Here is a 20,410-nt window from a genome sequence, read left to right as displayed (position 1 = left end):
GAGTTTGTTTGTTTGTTTTTTTTAAGAGTTTCAAAATGTGAACAGCAGCACCAAGGGGCAGGGACTGTGTGTGTGCTGGGGGAGGGGGTGCCAGGACAGATTTCTGTATAGGAAGCTTACCTGCCCCTGAGCCCAAGCAGCCCAGCATGAGCGCCGTGCAGGGCCCGTGGGTGCACGTGTGTGTCAGGGGTGGGGTAGGGGGCGTGCAGAGAATAATTGTCAGGAGTGGGTTCTTTCCTTCCGCCATGCGGGTTCTAGGGATTGAACCCAGATCCTCAGACTTGCAGCAGGTGCCTTGGCCTGTGAGCCTTGTTGTCCACTTGTACAGGTTTTAAGGGTGCTTTCAAGCCCGAGACCCTGCCATATTCTCTCCTCATTTTTTTTTCTCTGATTTAGGCAGACAGAGTTCCCATTCTAGAAGGTACCAGTTGTGAGGTTCTACTGCAATATACTAAGAGACCAAGAACTGCCTGCGATGGACTTCATGGGCAGCCCGGGCTGTCCTCTGGCCTCCTTTCCCCTCTCTTATCTCAGACCATCCCCCAGAATCCACACAGCAGGGGGATTAAACAAAAAATAGGATGCTTATTTAGCCCTTCAGCCTAGTTACACACTTTCACTGAAAAGCTAAATGGGACCTTAGAGGTTATCTAGCTCAACATCTCTCTCATTTTAATCAGATTTTCATCGAATTCCACTTAAGCCAAGGGCATGTGACTGACTCTTGGCTGCGTACTTCCAAAGTCAATAGTAAGTTCTGCAGACAATTCTAAATGATCATGACTCGAAAAGATAAAATACTCACACAATCAATGGATGTTAAAATAAAAATGGGTCTGATTAGGATGCTGCCATCCACACTGACAACAAATTTAGCATTTAACTATTTTGAGTCTTTGTCAGGATAAGGAAAAGAAGACTAAGCCTTAACCACTGGTCCTAGAGAGACTCAGACATACAGGAACTAGCAGATGAATCCAGCATCAAACTGACCTGGAAGGTGCCTGACAGTTACTGGTAAAAGAATCTTGTTATCACCAAGCTCTTATGTCTCTGGCACTTTATACCTCAGATAATATTTTTCCTTAAATTAGCACTTATGTAATATCTACTGAGGGGGAGACATGGAATAGGCTTTTTTCTTTTTGTAGATAACTTGATTCTCATAACAATGCAGAAGTGTGTACTTTGCTTAGCTACCCTTTTCACAACAAAGAAACTTAAGACCACTGAGGTGACTTGACCCCAAACCTACAACTTATTAGCAGAATAAAGATTCAAACTCAGACACACTGCAGCTTCCACAACGAGATGTTTTCTATGCTTCGTTTTTTGTCTTTTATCTTTTGTCATATGCGTGTGTGTGTGTGTGTGTGTGTGTGTGTGTGTGTGTGTGTGTATGTTTTATTTTGGGGGGAAGTTGCAAGGTACTAGGGGCTGGGGAGATGAGTGGAATTGGGGTGCATGATGTGAAACTCACAAAGAATCCGTAAAAAGAGGAGGAGGGAAGGAGGAGGAAGAGAAGAAGGAAAAGGAGACGGGAGAAGGAGAAAATTCAAACTCAGGTCATCTTAGCCCCACCAGCTGCTAGAAGGACAGGATGTTGTTGCCCAGGATCTGTCACACACCAATACCACCAACTGCTCCACACCACATTCCATCATTTTATGATCCAGGAGGGGAAAGCATATATTGGGACACCAAACACCCCTCCCAGTACTACAGGCATAGTTAAAGCAAATCATCCTATGGCCTGGTAACTGAATAGTGATGATTTCACACATGCTATACAGCTGTGCCTTGGGGTGGGATGTCCCAGACAGCTCCTGTCCCTCTTCCATCACTGTGACTCAGCTCTGGAGAATTGAAAGTCGGGTTCTCGCACCACTATTGTTTGTTTTTTAAGAGCTAGAAATCCAAGTTTTTTTTTCTTCAGAAAGAATAAGACAGCCTGTAAGACCTACTTGAACTACCAAATGCTTCTCTCTAAATGTATTTTCACTCTATTCCTCTTCTTCTACAGCTTTTGTACTGCTCTCTTGCCACTGACAGAATATCTCTTGTCATAGATCCCAAGGCTAGGAAGAAAGATAGCTCGTTGTGGCTAGGAGAGGTGTGATGTTTGTCGGTGCTTTTCAAGATCTCTGTAATGAATATTATTCATGTTAGGGGAAGGGAGGGGGGCATTGCGGCTTCATTTTCATGGTTATTATGATGACCCGTACATCCTCATGAGGGATTAGGGTATAATTAAGCCTTGCTATAGTTTCCAAGTGAGACCATACATTTGTATTTTGAGGTGGCTGTTCCAAAAATAAAACTTTAATTTTCACAGAAAAACACTCTCAAGGCATCTGAAAATTTTCTACTTTATCCAGAGGGAGACTGAAGAGTAAGTACCAGGACTCTCCAACGTGGTGCAACTGTCACAGAACGCGCTCATTTGTATGGGTTCCCCAAGATTGATGGTTGTCAGCCTTCCTCATGTTTCAGCCCTTTAATTCCTTAGGTGGTGACCCCCCAACCATAAAATTATTTTTGTTGCTATTTCATAACTGTAATTTTGCTGTTAGAATCCCAATGGTCTTAGGCAACCACTGTGAAAGAGTTATTAGACCCACAGGTTGAGAACCAGTGCTCTAACGTTTTTATTCATTTAAAGAAAGAAATGTTCAAAAACACCTCACATGCTATGATGTAATATAGATAACATAATCTATTGTGAACATTAATATCAGCAGAGAACCATACTGTTGCTAAAAATGTGGCTAAGGAGAGATCTGGCCCGAGAGTACGAGCCGTTCGGCATGGTGTCTGCAGACGCCATACTGAGCAGTTGTTGCAAGCGCCATACTATCCTTCGCCATTTCTGGAGGCTCACTCCACTTCTGGCCAAAACATGAGGTAAGTGACTTGATCAGCAGAATAAAGTGCACAGGCTTTGCAAGAGAGCAACTATAGAGTAAGGTTCATATCCTGTAAGTCTGTCCCCGTGTGCTTTGACGAGGATGTCATGGCTCAATACATACTTATTGGCTGACGGCAGAAGTGACACAAACGTTTGCCCTTCAGCTTCACTGGCTGGCTGAAAGCCTCAGGAATGTTGTGATGCCGTCCAAGCCACTTCTATTTTCATTTTGTAATAGCGTACATGTGGGTTGTGAGCCTCACCTTTAAGGCCCGGGCCGTCTCTCCAGCCCTTGTGATGCTGTACATACATTTGTACAAGGACAGAGTATCCTCGTGCATGACTCTCCAGAAAAACCACAAGGTCACTGGGCAAATTTTCCTTGATAAGCGTATCGTGTTTAACATAAAAAATTAAAAAGCCAAAGGAGGAGAGAACGTGTTCTGAGGCTACAGATCATTGACTGTCACACACATGCACACCACAGGGCGTGTGGGATGGTTTTCTGGAGGACTTTCAGACAATTATCTGGGCCCTGTTTCTCCTTCAGAGATATGACCAGCAACAAGCGTGGCTGTTTCTCTGCGGCCATTGCAGGACACTGTTCACCCCAAGGGCTAGCCTGAGCATTGCAGTCAAGCTAGGCCAAGGTTAAGCTAATCTTTTTGTTTGTTTGTTTGTTTTTCGAGATAGGTTCTCTCTGTGTAGTCTTGGCTGTCCTGGACTCCCTTTGTAGACTAGGCTGGCCTCGAACTCACAGAGATCCGCCTGCTTCTGCCGCCTGAGTGCTGGGATTAAAGGCGTGCGCCACCATGCCTGGCCAGTTAAGCTAATCTTGAAAACAGAACTTTAGGCTGTTGGCTACCTGTTTTCCTTCAAGAAATTTTGTCTCTACCAATATCTCTGTGGATAAAGTATAACTGGCAATGTCAATTATTGAATGCAGAATTGAAAAAGTCATCCCAACCGGACTTTGATTACACTATTCCTATCTGGCATAAGAGTCTCATCCTGTTTTACACAGGGACCCTACAAATTACAGCAAGGAGAGAAGGCTTGGTGCTAAGACCACTTGTTATTTCATTACTATATTTTTCTAATTTATAAGTGCAGAGTGGGGGAGAGCTTAAGAATTCATTCCTCCATTGTCATGTGTCAGTATCTGCAGTGTCTCTTTAAAATATGTATATTGATGCTAGGTCAGGAAGTGTATGCACTATAATAAAATTCTGGTTCTAACTAAAAAAAAAAATTCATTCCTCCTCAGATATCTACATCTATATATCTATAAATAATGACATATAAACAGATTAATATTTATAATTATATAATATGTACATAGGTATAATAAATGCATACATATAAACACACACACACACACACACACACACACACACACACACACACGTTTCTCAAGATAGGGTTTCTCTGTGTATCCCTGGTTGTCCTGGAACTTGCTTTGTTGACTAGGCTAGCCTCAAATTCTGATATCCCCTGTCTCTGTCTTCTAAGTTTTGAGTGAAAGGTATGTACCACCACGCCTGGCTCCTCTTGATAATTTAAAAAATATTGCTTAAAATGTTTTATTTTATTATGTAATATAAAATGTAGGTTAAAAAGACTATATATATATATATATATTATTTTTGTTTGTTTGTTTGTTTTTGTTTTTCGAGACAGGGTTTCTCTGTGTAGTCTTGGCTGTCCTGGACTCACTTTGTAGTCCAGGCTGGCCTCGAACTCACAGCGATCTGCCTGCCTCTGCCTCCCAAGTGCTAGGATTAAAGGCGTGTGCCAACTAAAAGGACTATATTATTTTTAAATTTATCAACAATTATAGTGTCATATGATTATATCTTTCATAAAAGATTATTCATTATAGTATGAACATCTTGCTGAAGGAATGAAAAATTTGGGACAAGATTGCTAATGTTCTAGTAGTGCCCCTAAGAACGTATTGCTCATGTATATTCATATCTAATCGCTCTGTTCTAAATAAGGAAAGTCCTAGAATGGCCCCTCTACTTATTAATATTCACTTTCTAAGCAGCCCTGCCCAGTTCCACAGGTTTCTGGAGTAGTGAGATGTTGATAACTTTAAACCTATTTCTTTTATTAAAAATTTTAATTTCTTTATTAACTTTTTACATATACATTAATATTATCACACATATATACAATAAACTACCTACAGCAAGAAGAACCACAAAACAATCAGGAATTATATAAATGTTACATAGATAGTGTTTTGGCTATTTGTATTTGGCAACCTTGAAGAAAACATCTTTCCTATCTTGGTGAGTCTAAAATTCTGAATGTATATCAATATGTATCATATCTTATCTCTGTATACTTAAAACATGTATCTAGACAAAAAATATCTTAACTCCTAAACAACTAAGGGTAATTGTAAAACTAAACTATCTGGTCTTCAACCCCATCAGAGACTTGATAAGGAATAAAATTAATTACTTGAGTATACAGGGAATACAGGTTAGCAGCTTCCCAAATGAGAAGATGACAGAGACAATTTGCTGCTTAAACAGTCACCCAAAATTCTCTGTAGCATTGGAGCATCATCTTCATCCTTCTGGTTCAATATATCCAACAGACATATTTGTGAGGCAAGAACTATTGAGGACTTGCTTACTCCGTCTTGGCAGAGTTTGGCCATCGACTGTCTGCATGCAAAATTGTCCATTTTTCGGCAGAATTCTGTCTGTGGTAGAAATGAAGGCATTTTCCCCAGTGGCTTGTTTGCCACATTTGAAGCCATCTCCATAAGGAGGCTCTTTGATGCTCATCATCCTCTTTGAGGTAGGCTGGGTGTTGCCAGGAGTTAACCTGTCTCATTGTAAATGTATCTTTGAAGTAATAAAAAAAAAACTTTAAATGCCATATTCTGTATGTCTCCGAGGTTTTTGAAGACCTTATCCAACTATTTTACCTTATCTTTCTATAGAATCATATCTATCTGTTACACGTAGGATGTATATTCTTGTGACAAAAGTAGGCAGGTAATTGATATGACCATGATTTAGAGAGAAAACAAGGTTGGTCTCAGGGATGTTTCTCTGCTCTTTTGTCTCCCATTCTTAGGTTTGGAGATAGGGGTTGAAAAGAAAGAAAGGAGAATATAGAAATATATAGGGATGATAGGACAAAAAGTAGATTAATGAATCTACTCTGCATCTTAATTCCTTAATTGTTACAAGGTTATTTTTAATTCACTGGTATGGATTATGTATATAGATGCAAAATAAGTTTAATTTTAGATACATTGGTATAGATACATAGAATTCAAATATAATATTATTCTTCACATATATTATATATATTTCTACTCTAATATGCGGTATTGTACCCACACAACTCAATTACAAAACAAGGCTTACTTCCAATACTTTGAAGGTGCTATTGCAGGCTATTTATGATAAGTAAATTATAAACTCTATTTTTTTAGCTTTGCTTTTCATCTCAAAGCTGGATTTGCAACCCAATTCTGGCTTTTCAGAGTTCATGTGGCCAACGCATGGCAGAGAACTTTTTGTTCTTCCTGAGTCCTTGCAAACCTGGCAGTGGTCCTGTCTCAGCCAGAAGCATGTCTCCCCCATTACCTTTTCCTACCCAACCCTACAGGTCCCCACTTCCTTGTTGCCAGCAACAAGTTGGTCCACAGTGGCGTCTCCACCTCTGAGGCACCTCACCTATGTCCCTTTCTACCACCTCTCCATCCATCCTTTTCCACCACCATCATCTTCATTCCTACCTGGTTTGTGTCTTAGCTGCTCCACTGTTGGTAGCAACTACTCCTTTTTCTCTTCATAAGGTCCATTTTAGATGCAAATCCAAGTTTCCCCTGTAGCAAGCCCACCCTAAGCCTATAACTTGATCCTGGCAATGTGAGTGACATCATGGCATCATTTCTTCTCACTGACTTTCTCTTCTTCTTCTTCTTCTTCTTCTTCTTCTTCTTCCTCCTCCTCCTCTTCCTCCTCCTCCCCCTCCTTTTTCTTCTTCTTTTTTCTTCTTCTTCCTCCTTCTCCTTTTTCTTCTTCTTCCTCCTCCTCCTCTTTCTTCTTCTTCCTCCTCCTCCTCTTTTTCCTCCTCCTCCTCCTCTTTCTTTTTCTTCATCATTATTGTGCAGCAGCTGCTGACTTGTTTGCTTGCTCTAGCTCTATAATAGGATGAACTCATTCTCATTTCACGTAAGCAAACTTTGCTTTCGTGCTTGCAGTGGAATTTGAGTATCTTTTGGCCAAAATGCAGTGTTTGGGCCAAACAAAATTTTTTTCAGATTTTGAAATATATTTACATCTACACAATGAGACATCTTATGGATGGAACTCGAATCTAAACACAAAAGTTTCTCATGCTCCATATGCATGTTATACGTGTTGCCTAAATAGAATTCTATACAAAATGTTTAATAATTTCATGCTTGATAAAAGTCTGTATGTCACAGCTAAAAGGGCCCAGAATCTTCCGTCCCGTAGGGATGCTGAGGAAGTTGTAAGGCACATACATTTGACTGCCATGCATCGTATGAGGACAGGCAGCATGTTCTACCTATGGCCTCCTATCAACACTTTCTTTCTTTCTTTTAATTCAGAGGTTGGAGCATTTCAGATTTTAAGTTTTAGGTTCAGTCTGCTCATTTTGAACCGCAGTCTGTGAATTATTGTGGGGAACTTCACCTAAGTCAGTGGTTTTCACCCCCAGCTGCACACGGTCCCACATCTGAAACAGGGTCCTGGGGAGGGGTTTGGGTACTGATGCTCTGAAAGGCTGCGGTGGAGGTTGAGGGCTGTGCTCTAGCTGATAAGCCCTTTTTGGATTTTGTCATTTGACTTAGATATTTTTGGGCCAAGATCAAGCAGTGACAGCAATGACAAAACCCCGTAAGAGCAGCATGCCAGCTCTTCATGCTGGAGTGAGAGTCTGGAAAGACAGCAGACCATGAAAAGAATCAGCTAGGGCCATCCGGTCCTTGTGATGTCATGGCACGCAGTTAGATTTTAATAAGGGACGTTTAATGGGCCGTGCTTTATTCTCCATCCGGCTTTGCACTGAAGTCCCAATCTCTGTTTACATCATATCACGACAGAACACTGCTCTTGACTTTGAGACTCGAGGAACCTGTCTTAACAAGAACCCACTGAAACTTGGTGGACTTAAGGTTTGTAACACAGCTGAAACTTTTTAGTGTTTTAAGTTAGTATATTCTTGGCAGCAGTTTAACTTCCTCGGAGAAATGATTTAACACGAGGCTATTAGAAAAACAAAACAAAACAAAAACACAAAAAACAAAAGACTTGGTATCGATTAACACACAAGCTACCTAAATATTGTCATTCGAACATGAGGGACTCAAACACACTGGTGGACTTTTGGTATGAAGGAGAAGGAAGCCTTGGAAAAGTCACTGGGATTTTCCTCAATCATTAACATTTGAAAAGTAGCTCAAACGCTGCTGCGGAATGCCAGAGGGCAGTGGGTGTGCTTTGCCTTAAAGAACTTAATGAGGCTCTGGGCACAGGGATGAGGCATCACCAGTCACCCGCAGTGGCTAATGGGAGAGCTTGGGGACCCAAAGGCCCTGTCACTCACCTACCTGGAAGAAATGGTAGTTCATTTAGAGTTTACAGCTGTCTTAGGTCTGGTGATGGGCGGGGTGAACACTTACGAGCCCCAACATGCAAACCGTATGACTATTGATTTGTTTCAAGCCTCTATAAGCTAATACACCAGCCATCGCTGTGGAATGATTTGAGGACGAGCTTGGTTAGGTGCAGAGGGTTAGCCTGGCTTGTCCCGGAGAGAAGTTTTTGTTAAGGCTTTTAAGTCCAACTGCAGGAACATAATGTCTCAGCCAGTCCCCATATTTTCTCAAAGCCAAGGACATGGGCACAGATGCCCTCTAGCATTATCTGAATTTGAATCCTGCTTTGAATACACCAACTTCGTCTTTTGGGAAATAAACAATTACTACCACTAATGCGGTAACGAATATGGATGTGACAGATGAGAACTCTTGCAGGTCCCGTGGAAATCAGAACTCTGGTGGAGAGGAAGCACGCATTGGTAAAAGGGCCTGCCTAGTGGGAGCTCAGTCAGCTGTTACTGGCCACAGAACTGGCAAGCCCCGGAAGGAACTCCCTGGTAGTAGTGCTTTCATTACTTGCTTCATCTACATCACTGTGACCTATGTTAAGAAATGTGCTTTTCTCATTAAGTATGATCACAGGGCACAGAGACCCTCAGGCTTTGCTATACTTATACTGTATTGTATTAGGTCTCAAACTCAAGAAATGGCTGAGGGGCCTATTAACATATCAAAGCTGATGCTGGCCACCAGCTTCTCCCAGCATCCTTCGGTCCCTACCTGTTACAGGGTCCTCCTCCTGGCTGGCAAACCTGATCCCTACTCTAAAGTTCTCCAGGGGCTGGGTGGGTTTCCCTTCCCTTAGTTTCTCTGATTCCTATAAAACCCCAGACATTTTGGGTACTTGATCTTTTCTTCTCTTGGCCTTTTGGCTTCTGCCTCTTCCCTCTCTCCTTCTCCCCATGTGACCCTGTTCAGCCAGCTGGTCCTGTTCATTCTGGACTCTTCCTTAATGTCTATAATAAGAACCTCAACCCCTTAGGAGCAGTCATGCCCTCCTTTTATTTCTCTTTTTCATTCAGTTGTATTTCTTTTTTGCTTGTCTGTTGACAGGACAACATTTCGTGAAGAACGCAGAAGTAGAAAACGGGTTTCCTAGCTGGGCATGGTGATGCATGCCTTTAATCCCAGCACTTGGGAGGCAGAGGCAGGTGGATTGCCGTGAGTTCGAGGCCAGCCTGGACAACCAAGGCTAATACAAAGAGACCTTGTCTGGGGGGAGGGGAAAGAAAGAAAGAAAGAAAGAAAGAAAGAAAGAAAGAAAGAGAAAAGAAAACGGGTTTCCTTAGATTCCAGTACCTTAAGAGCACTCTGGCCTACCAACACAAGTCTTGCTACAAAGTTCCCTCAGCACCGGTCCACTAGGTTGGAGGAGAAATGCCTAACAAGCTAAAGAAAAGCCGGTGCAAAATTTTTGATGGAAAAGAAAAGAAAGGAAGCAAGATCAAACTGCAAACAAGCAAGACTGAGGTCCCAGTGTCCCTCCTGGTGTCCCTCCCAGTGTCCCTCCCGGGGTAGATGCTCTCTGGGGCACCTCCCTCTGGTCAGCCATTCTCAAACCGTAAACTGAGCCTTGTAAAGATGACTTTCACCAGTGGAAAGCACATTCCCCCGGAACTGATGCCAACATTAATAACTGAAGTATTTCAGTGTCTTGTGGCCAAAGTTCCATATTTTAGCTACTTTAGCAAGTAAACCCAGGGCAATCGATTTGCATCTAAAAGCTCCTTCATGGTTTGGCCTGGTTTTGTGCCAAGCAGCCCAACAGCTCAGAGAAGCAGGAGTTGAAGTCCACTGTTTACAGGGAATTGTTTGGTCCTAGCTGAATAATCTTCTGGCATTTGCTGTTCACAGAATGGTAAGAAGATTATGCACAAGCAGATATTAATACTTATTAAGCATTTTTAAACTTCATACTAATATTTTAAAAATTAATTGCGCTGTTCTGGCTGAACTCTTACACTTAGCATTCTGGTGTTACTTTTAGCCTTAATATCTAACTTCAAATTCGTGGTCTTAAAAATCTCTGCCTGCCTTTAACTGCAATGTCTAAGATGTGTGTGGACAGGCTCTTTGAAGTCTTTACAAAACTGTGTCTTCCAAGCTTTCCCTTTGGAGAAGTTGTAGTGATGGTTGGTCTCAGCTACAAAAACTTAACAGCCTTGGCAACTCTCCTGCAGAGCCTTCTTGGTCCCTAGAGCCCGGACTTAACAAACTCCACAGAGCTAAACAACAGATGCTATCAAAGAGTCAATTGCGCACAGCTTCAGAAACTAGGAAGCAGCAAGCTCACTGGCTCACAGAAGTTTCCTGACACCATCCATCATCCCACGGATTGTCTAACACAATATGAAAACAAGATGCACTCGGGTACGGTGGGTTGTATTATTAACTGTTACTCACTAGGGTCTGCCATGTGCCTACAGGTCTTTAAAAATCAGCAGTCAAAACTACCGGGTGACCACAATTTATTTCTGGGTCCCCGACTGAAAAGTCTGTTTATTTCTTGGGTGTTTACTAAACGAAGCCACTGGGCTGGACAGAAAACATGAGTAAACATTTAATACTTTCTACACTGAGTGTCGGAATCGTTCAAGATGCCTTCTTGTGACTTAGTCTGATAAGGGCATTTTGCTCAAAGTGACCTGGGCTGGGGGGTGGGGTGGGGCATCTGACGCAGGAGGCTTTCAGCTACAAGAGTGGGTGAGCGTGTGGTGGCCTGGCTTTGAGGGCAGACTAGCTGGGGGCGGGGTGTGGGGGGAATGTCGGGGAGTGGGGGGAAGGGGCATCCTGGTTCTGAGGGCAGAACACTAGCGGCAGACCCATTCGGCAAGTTAAACAGGAGAAAGGAGGCGTCCAAAGGTCAAATCTATTTCACCTGCAGCATCTTTTCCTTCTACCAAGCTTTATACCTTCCTTTCTAGAATTCTCTTCCGCTCCAGTGGATGCCTACTACAGGCGAAGACAAGTCAAGATTATCTCAGAAACCTTTCCAATCGCACCGCATAATTCCTGAAGCATCTTCCCACAGCCCCCACCGCGCAAAGGAGGCCTCTGCCCCTGAGCCTGGCGGTGGAATCAGCGACTTTGTCTTACTGGACAGGTGTAATGAGGCGACTAGAGGGCAGGGGAGCCCAGACAAGCACTCGCTGTGCTTGTGGCCCCACCAGGAGCTGATGGGTCTTTGTAGAGCTGATACACACCTGAGGCCACAACCCAAGGGCTTGGTGTGGCGTCTTAAGGACCCATTGGCTAGGAATAACCACAGCCTCTCCCCCCTTGCTAAGTCTTTCTCTAGACGTTCCCAGTATGAACACCTTGAATCCCAAAGGCACGGCGTGGCAGGCAGCTGTTTGCTTTCACCAACTATTCACCTGTCTACCTCCAAACTTCTGGTCTCTCCGCCGCTACCGTACACTCTTGCCAGGTCGCGCCGCCCTTGCCGGTGCTCAGGGGATAAGCCACGTGGAAACTCCAAGCTGGGGCACAGCCACCAGCTACCTTTGCGCCGAGCGGAGGAGGAACCTGCTGTCCGCGCACAGCCCAGCTGTCAGGCACGGTGCCCGACCCGGCTGGTCCAAACCCGCACCGAGGGACTCCCAAGACCGACCTGCCAGCCGCCGCTCGCGGACGTTCCTCCACAGCAGATCCCAGGCTCTGGCGGTGGAGTCCCGCAGCTGCTCGCTCAGCGACCTCCGGAGCGGCTTGTGCACTGCTTTGCGTGGACTGCTCATCTCAGACGCGTCCTCATGGCGCGAAAGAACCTGGCCGCCGCCACTCACGCCGCCGGGAGTGCTGGGACGCTCGTCCACGCGGGACCCGGTGCGCCCGCCAGGCGCCCTGCCAGGCGGCCTCTGCGCTCGGCTGCCCCTCTCTCCCTTTTCCTGCTGTGTCCTCCCTCTCTCCTTCCCTCCCTCCCTCCCCCGACTCCTCCCTACACCCTAGCACAGCAAGACAGCCCGCCCCAGGTCTTTCCCTCTCACCCCAAAGTTAGGGACTGTGCTATAGTCCTCCTGTTTCCCTGCTCTCCCCATCGCTCGCCATGCCCACTCTGACAGGGAGAGCTTTGGTACTTAAGCAGTTAGTGCCCAAGTCTCTCAGGGTTCTTAGTTTAAGCACTGAGCCAAGCTGACCACTGTTTCTTTGAGTTATGCAGTACCTTCCTGGTTCCATCAGCGTGAAATAATTATCAGAGTTCAAGCTACAAGCTACAGTGACCATGAAGTGGACTGGTGAGCCAACATATCTGTACTCCGCCAAAGAAATAGGAATTATAAGGAGGGAAAATGGAAACTAGAAGGACTTTTATTTTCTTAACCAAAAGTACACAGTAGACATAAAATTAGAAATTAACACTGATTCTTGCATGAAAGCGAGAGCGAATGAATTGTGCTGGTTTTCAACAAATACCATGGCCTTTAGGAAAACGATCGTCTTTTCACTTGTCCACGAGGTGATGACTGACCAAGTTTCCTGGACTTCAAAGTTTTCATTCAAGAAGGCTGGTGGATCACGGCTGTAATTTCATCGTTCAGGGAGCTGAGGCAGGAGAATTTGGAGTTTGTGAGGGCAGCCTGGGCTATAGAGTGAGCTGCTCTCTTAAAACAAGACAATCATACATTCATACATACATACATACATACAGTAAATGTAGGTACATAGATTGTTAGGTATGGTAGATAAAATAAAAATGAAAAGAATCCCAGGCAAGGACCAGAGTACCCAAGGCCTGTCCCTCTGAGGGTGTCTTGCAAGGATTTATTTGTAAAGTGTTTTAAGGATGTCAGAGAAATTATGATACTATTTGATATAATTCAATGACATGATTAGCACAAGCCACATAAAATTTGATGTAACTCAAAGTACATCAAAAGAGAATTTCTGATTCTGTTTGTTTCTGAAAAAGGGTCTGGCACTGTAGCCCAGGCTAGCCCGAAGCCTACAATATAGCCCAGGCTGGCCTCAGCCTCTCCAGTGATGGGGTTACAGTACATGCCACCACACCTCGCCAGAGAATGCCTAGATTCTTGCAGTTGTTAGTTTCTCCTCTTTCTTCCTAAGTGTCTTTCCAACTGCCTAACAAACTATTTCCCCCCTCTAGATGTCCCATGGGAAGCTTAAAAATTCAAGTCAACCATTTGATCTTTCAGTTTTGTAAATTACTTAGATTGGAAATTAAAGCTAACCACACAACCTCTGCTGAGGCTTACTTGTTTAGAAGGCACGCCCTCCAATGATTTATACTGCCCTAGAGGAACAGGGAGAGGGACCATTGCAAAGAGGGTCTTTTATATTAACACATTTCGTTGTAATAGACATAAACATGTCCGCAGTTGAAGCACATTTCAAAATGAGCTAGAAAGCCTTGCTGAGCATTTTTGGTCTTAGTAAATCTTGGAAGATGAAGCAAGAAGGCATAGCCTAGAAGTGGATTTGAATTTATGGTAGCCGGTACCAGACTAATCCAGACTGCCCTATGGACTAGTACCAAATACCCTACTGATTACATCTTCTGTTTTGTGTGCTTGTGAGATGCTTATAACTGCGCATCTTACAGCTGCTGCAATAAGGCGTAACAATTACGGAAAAGCTGACCCTCAAGAGCTCCCAGTTGAACTGGAGCCAGTGTGCCACATCACATACACGGAGTAGAACAGAGCTACACACAGCCAAGCCATTTCTGTGATATATGAGCTGTGAAAAGCCTGGACCCTAATGCTTTTTTCCTCATCCTAATAAGTGTGTGTGTGTGTGTGTGTGTGTGTGTGTGTGTGCCCTGCCTTAGGAGTTTTTCTTAAATGATGGATTTGAACACAGGTCCTGGCACTGAAGATTTGTCTAGTTCTGCCTGTTGGATGGTCGTGAACTGGGGCTGTCACAGAGAAGCCAGAAGATCTGCTCAGGACAGGTGCTGCCCAAGTAGCTTGTACCACGCAGTGTGCACAGCCCCGTAGGAGCCAGCTGCTGCTGTTGGAGGAAGCCCCACAGCCCAGAGTGGCTCAGTTTACCCAGGTTCATGCTCTTCCTCCACCACGTCTGTTTCCAAGCCCTCCTCTCTCATGGGGGTGGCAAGCCAGGGGAAATAAAACGTCACCTACTTCAGATAAGAGCAATCCCTGGCCTGTCTGCCATCAAGCTTACTCTCCTGTCCTATCACATTAGAAGAGAGGTTTTTCTTCCTGCTCAGGACCCAGTCGCACCCTGTGCTTTGCTCTCTGGCCCTGCCTGTGCCTTGGGAAATCCGTGGCTCCTGTTATTTCTTGTAAGTCCTCCTTTCTGCTGCTCTAGCCAACCCAAGCCAGAAGCCAACAGAAGCCCCGCTAGAAAAGCGGAGCAGCTTGGCTTCCTATCTCTTGGGATGTGGGTCTCCCTGATCCGCACGGCGCTCTTGCCTCCTCCTTGGCTCACTAAAGCACCCAGCTCGTGTCAGCTAGAATGGCTGCTTGGTCAGTCTATAGCTGTTGTCCTCTCTGGAGCACTCAGGCCATTGGATGCTGAACATCCTCCTGTCAGAATCCCATCATGTTCACAACATCCTCCTGGAGGCCCCACAATGCTAGTCTCAAGGTTCAAGTTGGTACCAAAAGAAACTATATGAATTCAAGATATGGCTGGAGGCAGAGTGCCCATTGGCTCAGCTTTCTGCCTCTCTCGAGGATGGGGTTGTGGATGCAATGACATTAGCCACTTGTCACGTGGAAAGCATTCACTCAACGCTGCCAACCGTAATACTATATTATTACATCGCTGTCCCTGGCCCAAGTCTTTCTTGAGTCCCTCTACTCAACTATCCTGACATCCAATAGAAATAACCCCTTTGGCCTCTCTCATGGTAGCAGGTTGATTTTCTTAAGAGCACTTGTCACTTCTGGATGTTTTGTTTGTTGTCAGGCTCTTGGGAAGATGTGACAGTGGGGTTGTGTTTGTCTTATTTACTGCAGCATCCTTGTATCTGGAACAGCACCCCACCCCCACCCCCAGCCCCAGTCATGCTCAATTAACACTTATAAAGCATAGGTCTGGCTCTGCTTTGCTGTCTTACCTGAAATGCAGCTCTGATTTTTTTTTTTAATCTGTGTCTCCCGTGCTGCCCAACCAAAGCTGCCAGTGTCCAAGAGAGAAATGTAGCAATCACGACGATGACCCTCTCCGCAAGCCTTTAGGTCAGTTTTGTTTCCAACTCTCCTCTCCATTCCCCTAGTGTCACACTCCGGGGGATAATTGCTTTCTCTCTACTGCACATTCTTAGGAGTAGCCCTAATTGGGTGCCTTTATTCCAGTGGCTTCTGAGATAATGTCTCATGCCTCCAAGAGTGATCTCGAACTTAACTGTACATCAGAAAGTCACTCTGAATTCCTGCTGCCCCTGCCTCTGCCCCGGAGTGCTAGCTTATACGTATGCAGTTCCATACCTGGCTGATGCAGTGCTGGGGACTGAACCCAGGACCTTGTGCATACAAGGCAAACCCTCTACCAACCGAGCTGTACCTCCAGCCTCCTTCCCATATGGTTTTTGTGTACTTTTAGGAATGAACATTACCAAATGGGGAGAGACTGAGTCAGTGTCTCACAGGTTATTGAAGAAGATGCCAGTGTCTGCATTCATCTTGGCACCTGCTTGCGGAGAACCCGTGCCATTCTTCAGCCTGCCCATTTCATAAAGGTTGAATCAATTGAGCTCAGCACACAGCTTGCTTTCTTACGTTGATATAAGTAAACCGGCCCCTTGATATTCATCTGTTCTGCTATGACAGGCCCAGAATAGAGCGATTTCAGGTTCCATGCCTTTGGAGATACGAGATGGGAAAATATACACCAATAATACTATGCTGTGAAAGCCAGTCGCACCATAGGAGTGCAGGATTTGAGGGCGGCTGCAAAGTAGGCAGCCTACTGGCTCTGCAGTCTTGACAAATTATCTCTCTTTTCTGTTACCCAATCTCAGCACTTAGAAGATGAGGATGATCATGTTGTTTCCTTCATGGAGTTTTTGGCAAGGATAAAATGCAGGAACATAAATAAATTCCGATGGTGCATCTTAAATAATTAACATTTATTGACTGTTAGCTTCTATCATCGTATCACCATCACCATTATCACCACCACCATTGTCATCACCACCACCATCACCACCATCATCACCACCATCACCATCATCACCACCACCACTGTCATCACCACCATCATCACCATCACCACCACCATCATCCTCACCACCACCATCACCATCATCATCACCACCATCACCATCATCAGCACCACCATTGTCATCACCACCATCATCACCATCATCACCACCACCACCTTTATCACCACCATCATCACCATCACCACCACCATCATCATCACCACCATCATCACCATCACCATCATCACCACCACCACCACCATCATCCTCCTCCTCATCAACATCATCATTTCACCCAAGCCACTTCTGCATTTCTTACATCATCTTGGTTCAGCTAAGTCAGAATAACATTCTGCTAACTAAGGTTCAAACCTCAGCTGCAAGTGACAGGTAGGGAATTTAAGAGACATGTAACCTCCCTGTCTTGGTTCCTTGTGGGTCAAATGCAGAGAAGAACATTCTGTTCTCCTCACACTTACAAGAGGAGAGTACAAGAGAGGGTGCTTTATAGATTCTAAGTGCCACCCAGGGGGAACGGTACTATAGACAAGAGGAAGGGTTTGGAATTCGTATCTGAAGCATTCGAATTCAAAACACTCAGTGGAGGTCTCTATCCTCAAGTGGCACAGAGTTCCTCCCATGGTCCTGGGTTCCAACTGCTGACTGGATTTAAGGTTAGTGAGGTGTCGAGTATTAACAGAAAGGGCTGTGTTTACCCCTCCTTCCATGAGGCAACCCTTTTACTTATCTATTTATTCCACAATATTTTTTGCCATCTTTATTTATTTTTTAAAAATATTTATTTATTATTATGCATACAGTGCTGAAAAGGGCATCAGGTCACTTTATAGATGGTTGTGAGCTACCATGTGGTTGCTTGGAATTGAACTCGGGACCTCTGGAAGAGCAATCAGTGCTTTTAACCACTGAGCCATCTCTCCAGCCCCTATTGCCATCTTTAAGGTCACATGTTTCTTTTTCCAGAGCAAAGCATTTCAGAGCCATTTCAGCAGAACATCCCATCTCAGTACTTAATCTTAAGCTTGTATCAACTACAGCAGTGTATGTGTGGATAAAGCAGTTTGTACACGTCATTTAATGTAACAAAACAAACTCTAGGTATAGCTGCTGTTGCTGCTTCTCCTCTTCCTCCTCCTCCTCCTCCTTCTTAAAATATTAACTCTTAAAGACATGAGACTGGCAGAGGAGGTGGTTCAGCAATGCTGCCTGCCTTCCTCTAGTCCATTAGAGGACCCTAACACCTCTGAGATGGCTCTTCAGAGTTCTGGTCCCTGTAACTGAGTACACTTGTTGCCTTTCTAGTTTGTACAAGTTTGTGGGCTGGTAGACAATCCATGAGAGACACTGAAGAGACGTTATCTTTGTCACCGAGGAGAGTAAACCCATTCCATTCTTAAGTCCCTCTAGATTTGACTTGTATGAATGTGTAAGTGAGCCCTCAGAAAAGAGCAGTTTCCTGCAAGTATGCCTTGAGCAGAGAGATTTTAGTGGAAGAATTACTTCAGTACGATTCCTCGTCCTTTAGTCCATAAATTTTCAGATAGCATGAAGACTAATGAGGACCAAGATTGTGTTCTACCCACACACTGTGACATTTGTTACTAACAGGACCTGATGCCTTAAATAATTCTCAATATGGAGTCTCCAACTTTTCTTTGCCAAAATTAATTCAAAAGAATTTTTTTTGTTTTTTTTTTGAGACAGGGTTCCTCTATGTAGTCTTGGCTTTCCTGGACTCACTTTGTAGACCAGGCTGGCCTATAACTCACACTGATCCTCCGCCAGCCTCTGCCTCCCTAGTGCTGGGATTAAAGGTGTGCACCACCAGGCCCAGCTTCAAAAAGGATCTTTTAATGTTGATTAAGTTCTTTCTTTTTGGTGCCCTTGGTAGCATGGTAAGCCTAGAGGGAATTGCCGAATTTGTTTCTGGAGCAGCAACAGCTGCTCTAGTCACTTAATGTGTAGTCTTCTCCTTGCCTCTGCTTTCATGAACAGCTTTCCTTCCATGTGAGAAATAGATTACCAGTTTATTGCTAGATCATCTGTACTCCACTGGCCATCTGCAGCTGATAATCTTATATTTTGGACATTTGTTTTAAAAAATATTTTGCAGTTATCTTTTAGAATAAAAACGTGATATTGATTAGGAAAAACCAAATTCCTCTTTGGCATCCTGGGAAATCATTCTGGACCTTTTTTTTTAATCGATACCTCTATTTATTTGTACAGCAGGGCCCTACTTATATCTTCCTTTATTATTTGTAGTGCAACAACAGCAACAGCAGCAGCAGCAACAACAACAACAACAACAACAACAACAGATTGTTCAAGTTCCTTAGCTTTCCCATGTCCACCTTCTCCTATGCTGCCGTTCCCCATCACTAAGCTAAGAGCCATCACTTTGTACTTTGTGGTAAACCTCACTAACCCTGAACTGACACACGCCATGGGGCACTGTGTTCTGCTTGGTTTCTCCCTCTTCCTGGAATTACTTCTTTACTCTATCAAAATTCCCAGGGAGTAGGGACTTAGCATCCAAAGCAGAGTTTGGAGTGAAACATGTGCCCAATAAACACACCTGATGAATTAGTGTACACCATTTCCCCACAGGGCACACACCAGAGCTTGACATCCTCAGTGCTAATTCTGTTCGGTGCCTTCTGAGCCTAGGTCCTCCCACTCACAGCTCTGGGAAGTCTATTTCCACTTCACCTACCCATCCCCAAGACATTTGTTAGGCTAAGTCACCACTCAACCTGCTCCTGAGATCTTGAATCTTTATTTCAGTTTCTCTGAGGACTTTGTGTCCTTCTACCATTCCTCACCTTGTCCTGTAACCTTTACTTTCACTGTACTAGATCAGCCCCTCTGTTGGGTGTCACACTATCCCTTCCTTTAACTAGGACCTTTGCCATGGCACAAATCCATTTTAGCTCCTGTTCCTGTCTAGCAGGCCCTAATCTCTGCCCTTACAGCCAGAGCAGCACACGTTGCCAGTCCTGGAACCAGATAGACATGATACAGAGCTGATGGAGTGAGACGCCTCTGCCGCACCAAGCTCGGGTGTAGCCATTTGCAGCTCCTCTGCTCCCTGTTTTCCAGGGCCACCTCAAGGAGCACTCTCAGAACACAGTCATGCTTGCCAAGGCTCACGTATGCTGTGTCAGCCACCCTCACCATCATTGCTTGTCTGGCACCTCATAGGAAACCAAAGAATCCCAGCCTTGTTATGCCAGTGGCTCTGCACTTGTTATTTCTGTTCAGGGCTCACTGACTCTTTCCTTTGTAAGGTCTAGTCAAATCGTATAAAGCAATAGTCTCGTCCTTCAATTGGAGGTGACTTCCTTGAATGTCTACCTGCCAAGAAGCAAATATAGTGAGCAATGAGCTAGTTCTCCTTTACTCTTGATTTCACTTTCTACAGCTTTAAGTACTCCCTGCCAATTAGAGACTGGAAATATTAAATTAAAAAGCATTAAAATATTAAAATAAACTTGGCAAATAAACAACTCATATGTTTTAAGTTACTTGCCATTCTGAGTATGTGACCAAGTGCCTGTCTGGGATGTTCCTCAGCCCTCTGCCCTCTGCTCACTGCAGCCACACAGAATGTGCTGCTCAGCTGCCAATTGCTTTGCTCTCATCTCAGTTATGTGGTGTGGAGTGCTCCCAGGGCTTGTGGCCAAGG

The 20,410-nt window shown here is 44.4% G+C and overlaps 1 protein-coding gene and 1 long non-coding RNA gene across 3 annotated transcripts in view; both read right to left on the bottom strand.

Annotated features, from left to right (window-relative positions):
- STARD13 (StAR related lipid transfer domain containing 13) overlaps window positions 1-12,423 on the bottom strand; it is a 233,436-nt gene extending 221,013 nt beyond the window's left edge. The window contains exon 1 of one of the 2 annotated variants that reach the window (XM_084764057.1): window positions 12,184-12,423. In XM_084764057.1, coding sequence (XP_084620183.1) covers window positions 12,184-12,307 — 124 coding nt within the window. In that variant the 5' untranslated portion in view covers window positions 12,308-12,423. The remainder of the gene's footprint in view (window positions 1-12,183) is intronic. The other variant, XM_084764059.1, reaches the window with a different exon arrangement.
- A 583-nt stretch (window positions 12,424-13,006) lies between these two features.
- Window positions 13,007-20,410, bottom strand: part of LOC311587362 — a 179,116-nt gene continuing 171,712 nt past the window's right edge. Inside the window, exon 3 of the long non-coding RNA XR_014775837.1 lies at window positions 13,007-13,112. This is a non-coding gene — a long non-coding RNA (uncharacterized lncRNA). The remainder of the gene's footprint in view (window positions 13,113-20,410) is intronic.

This window comes from Acomys minous, assembly GCF_964271855.1.
Source record: "Acomys minous genome assembly, chromosome: 16".
NCBI classification, from domain to species: Eukaryota; Metazoa; Chordata; class Mammalia; order Rodentia; family Muridae; genus Acomys; species Acomys minous.
Note: the sequence above shows the minus strand (reverse complement) of the source record. Positions and strands in the feature narration are given on the sequence as shown.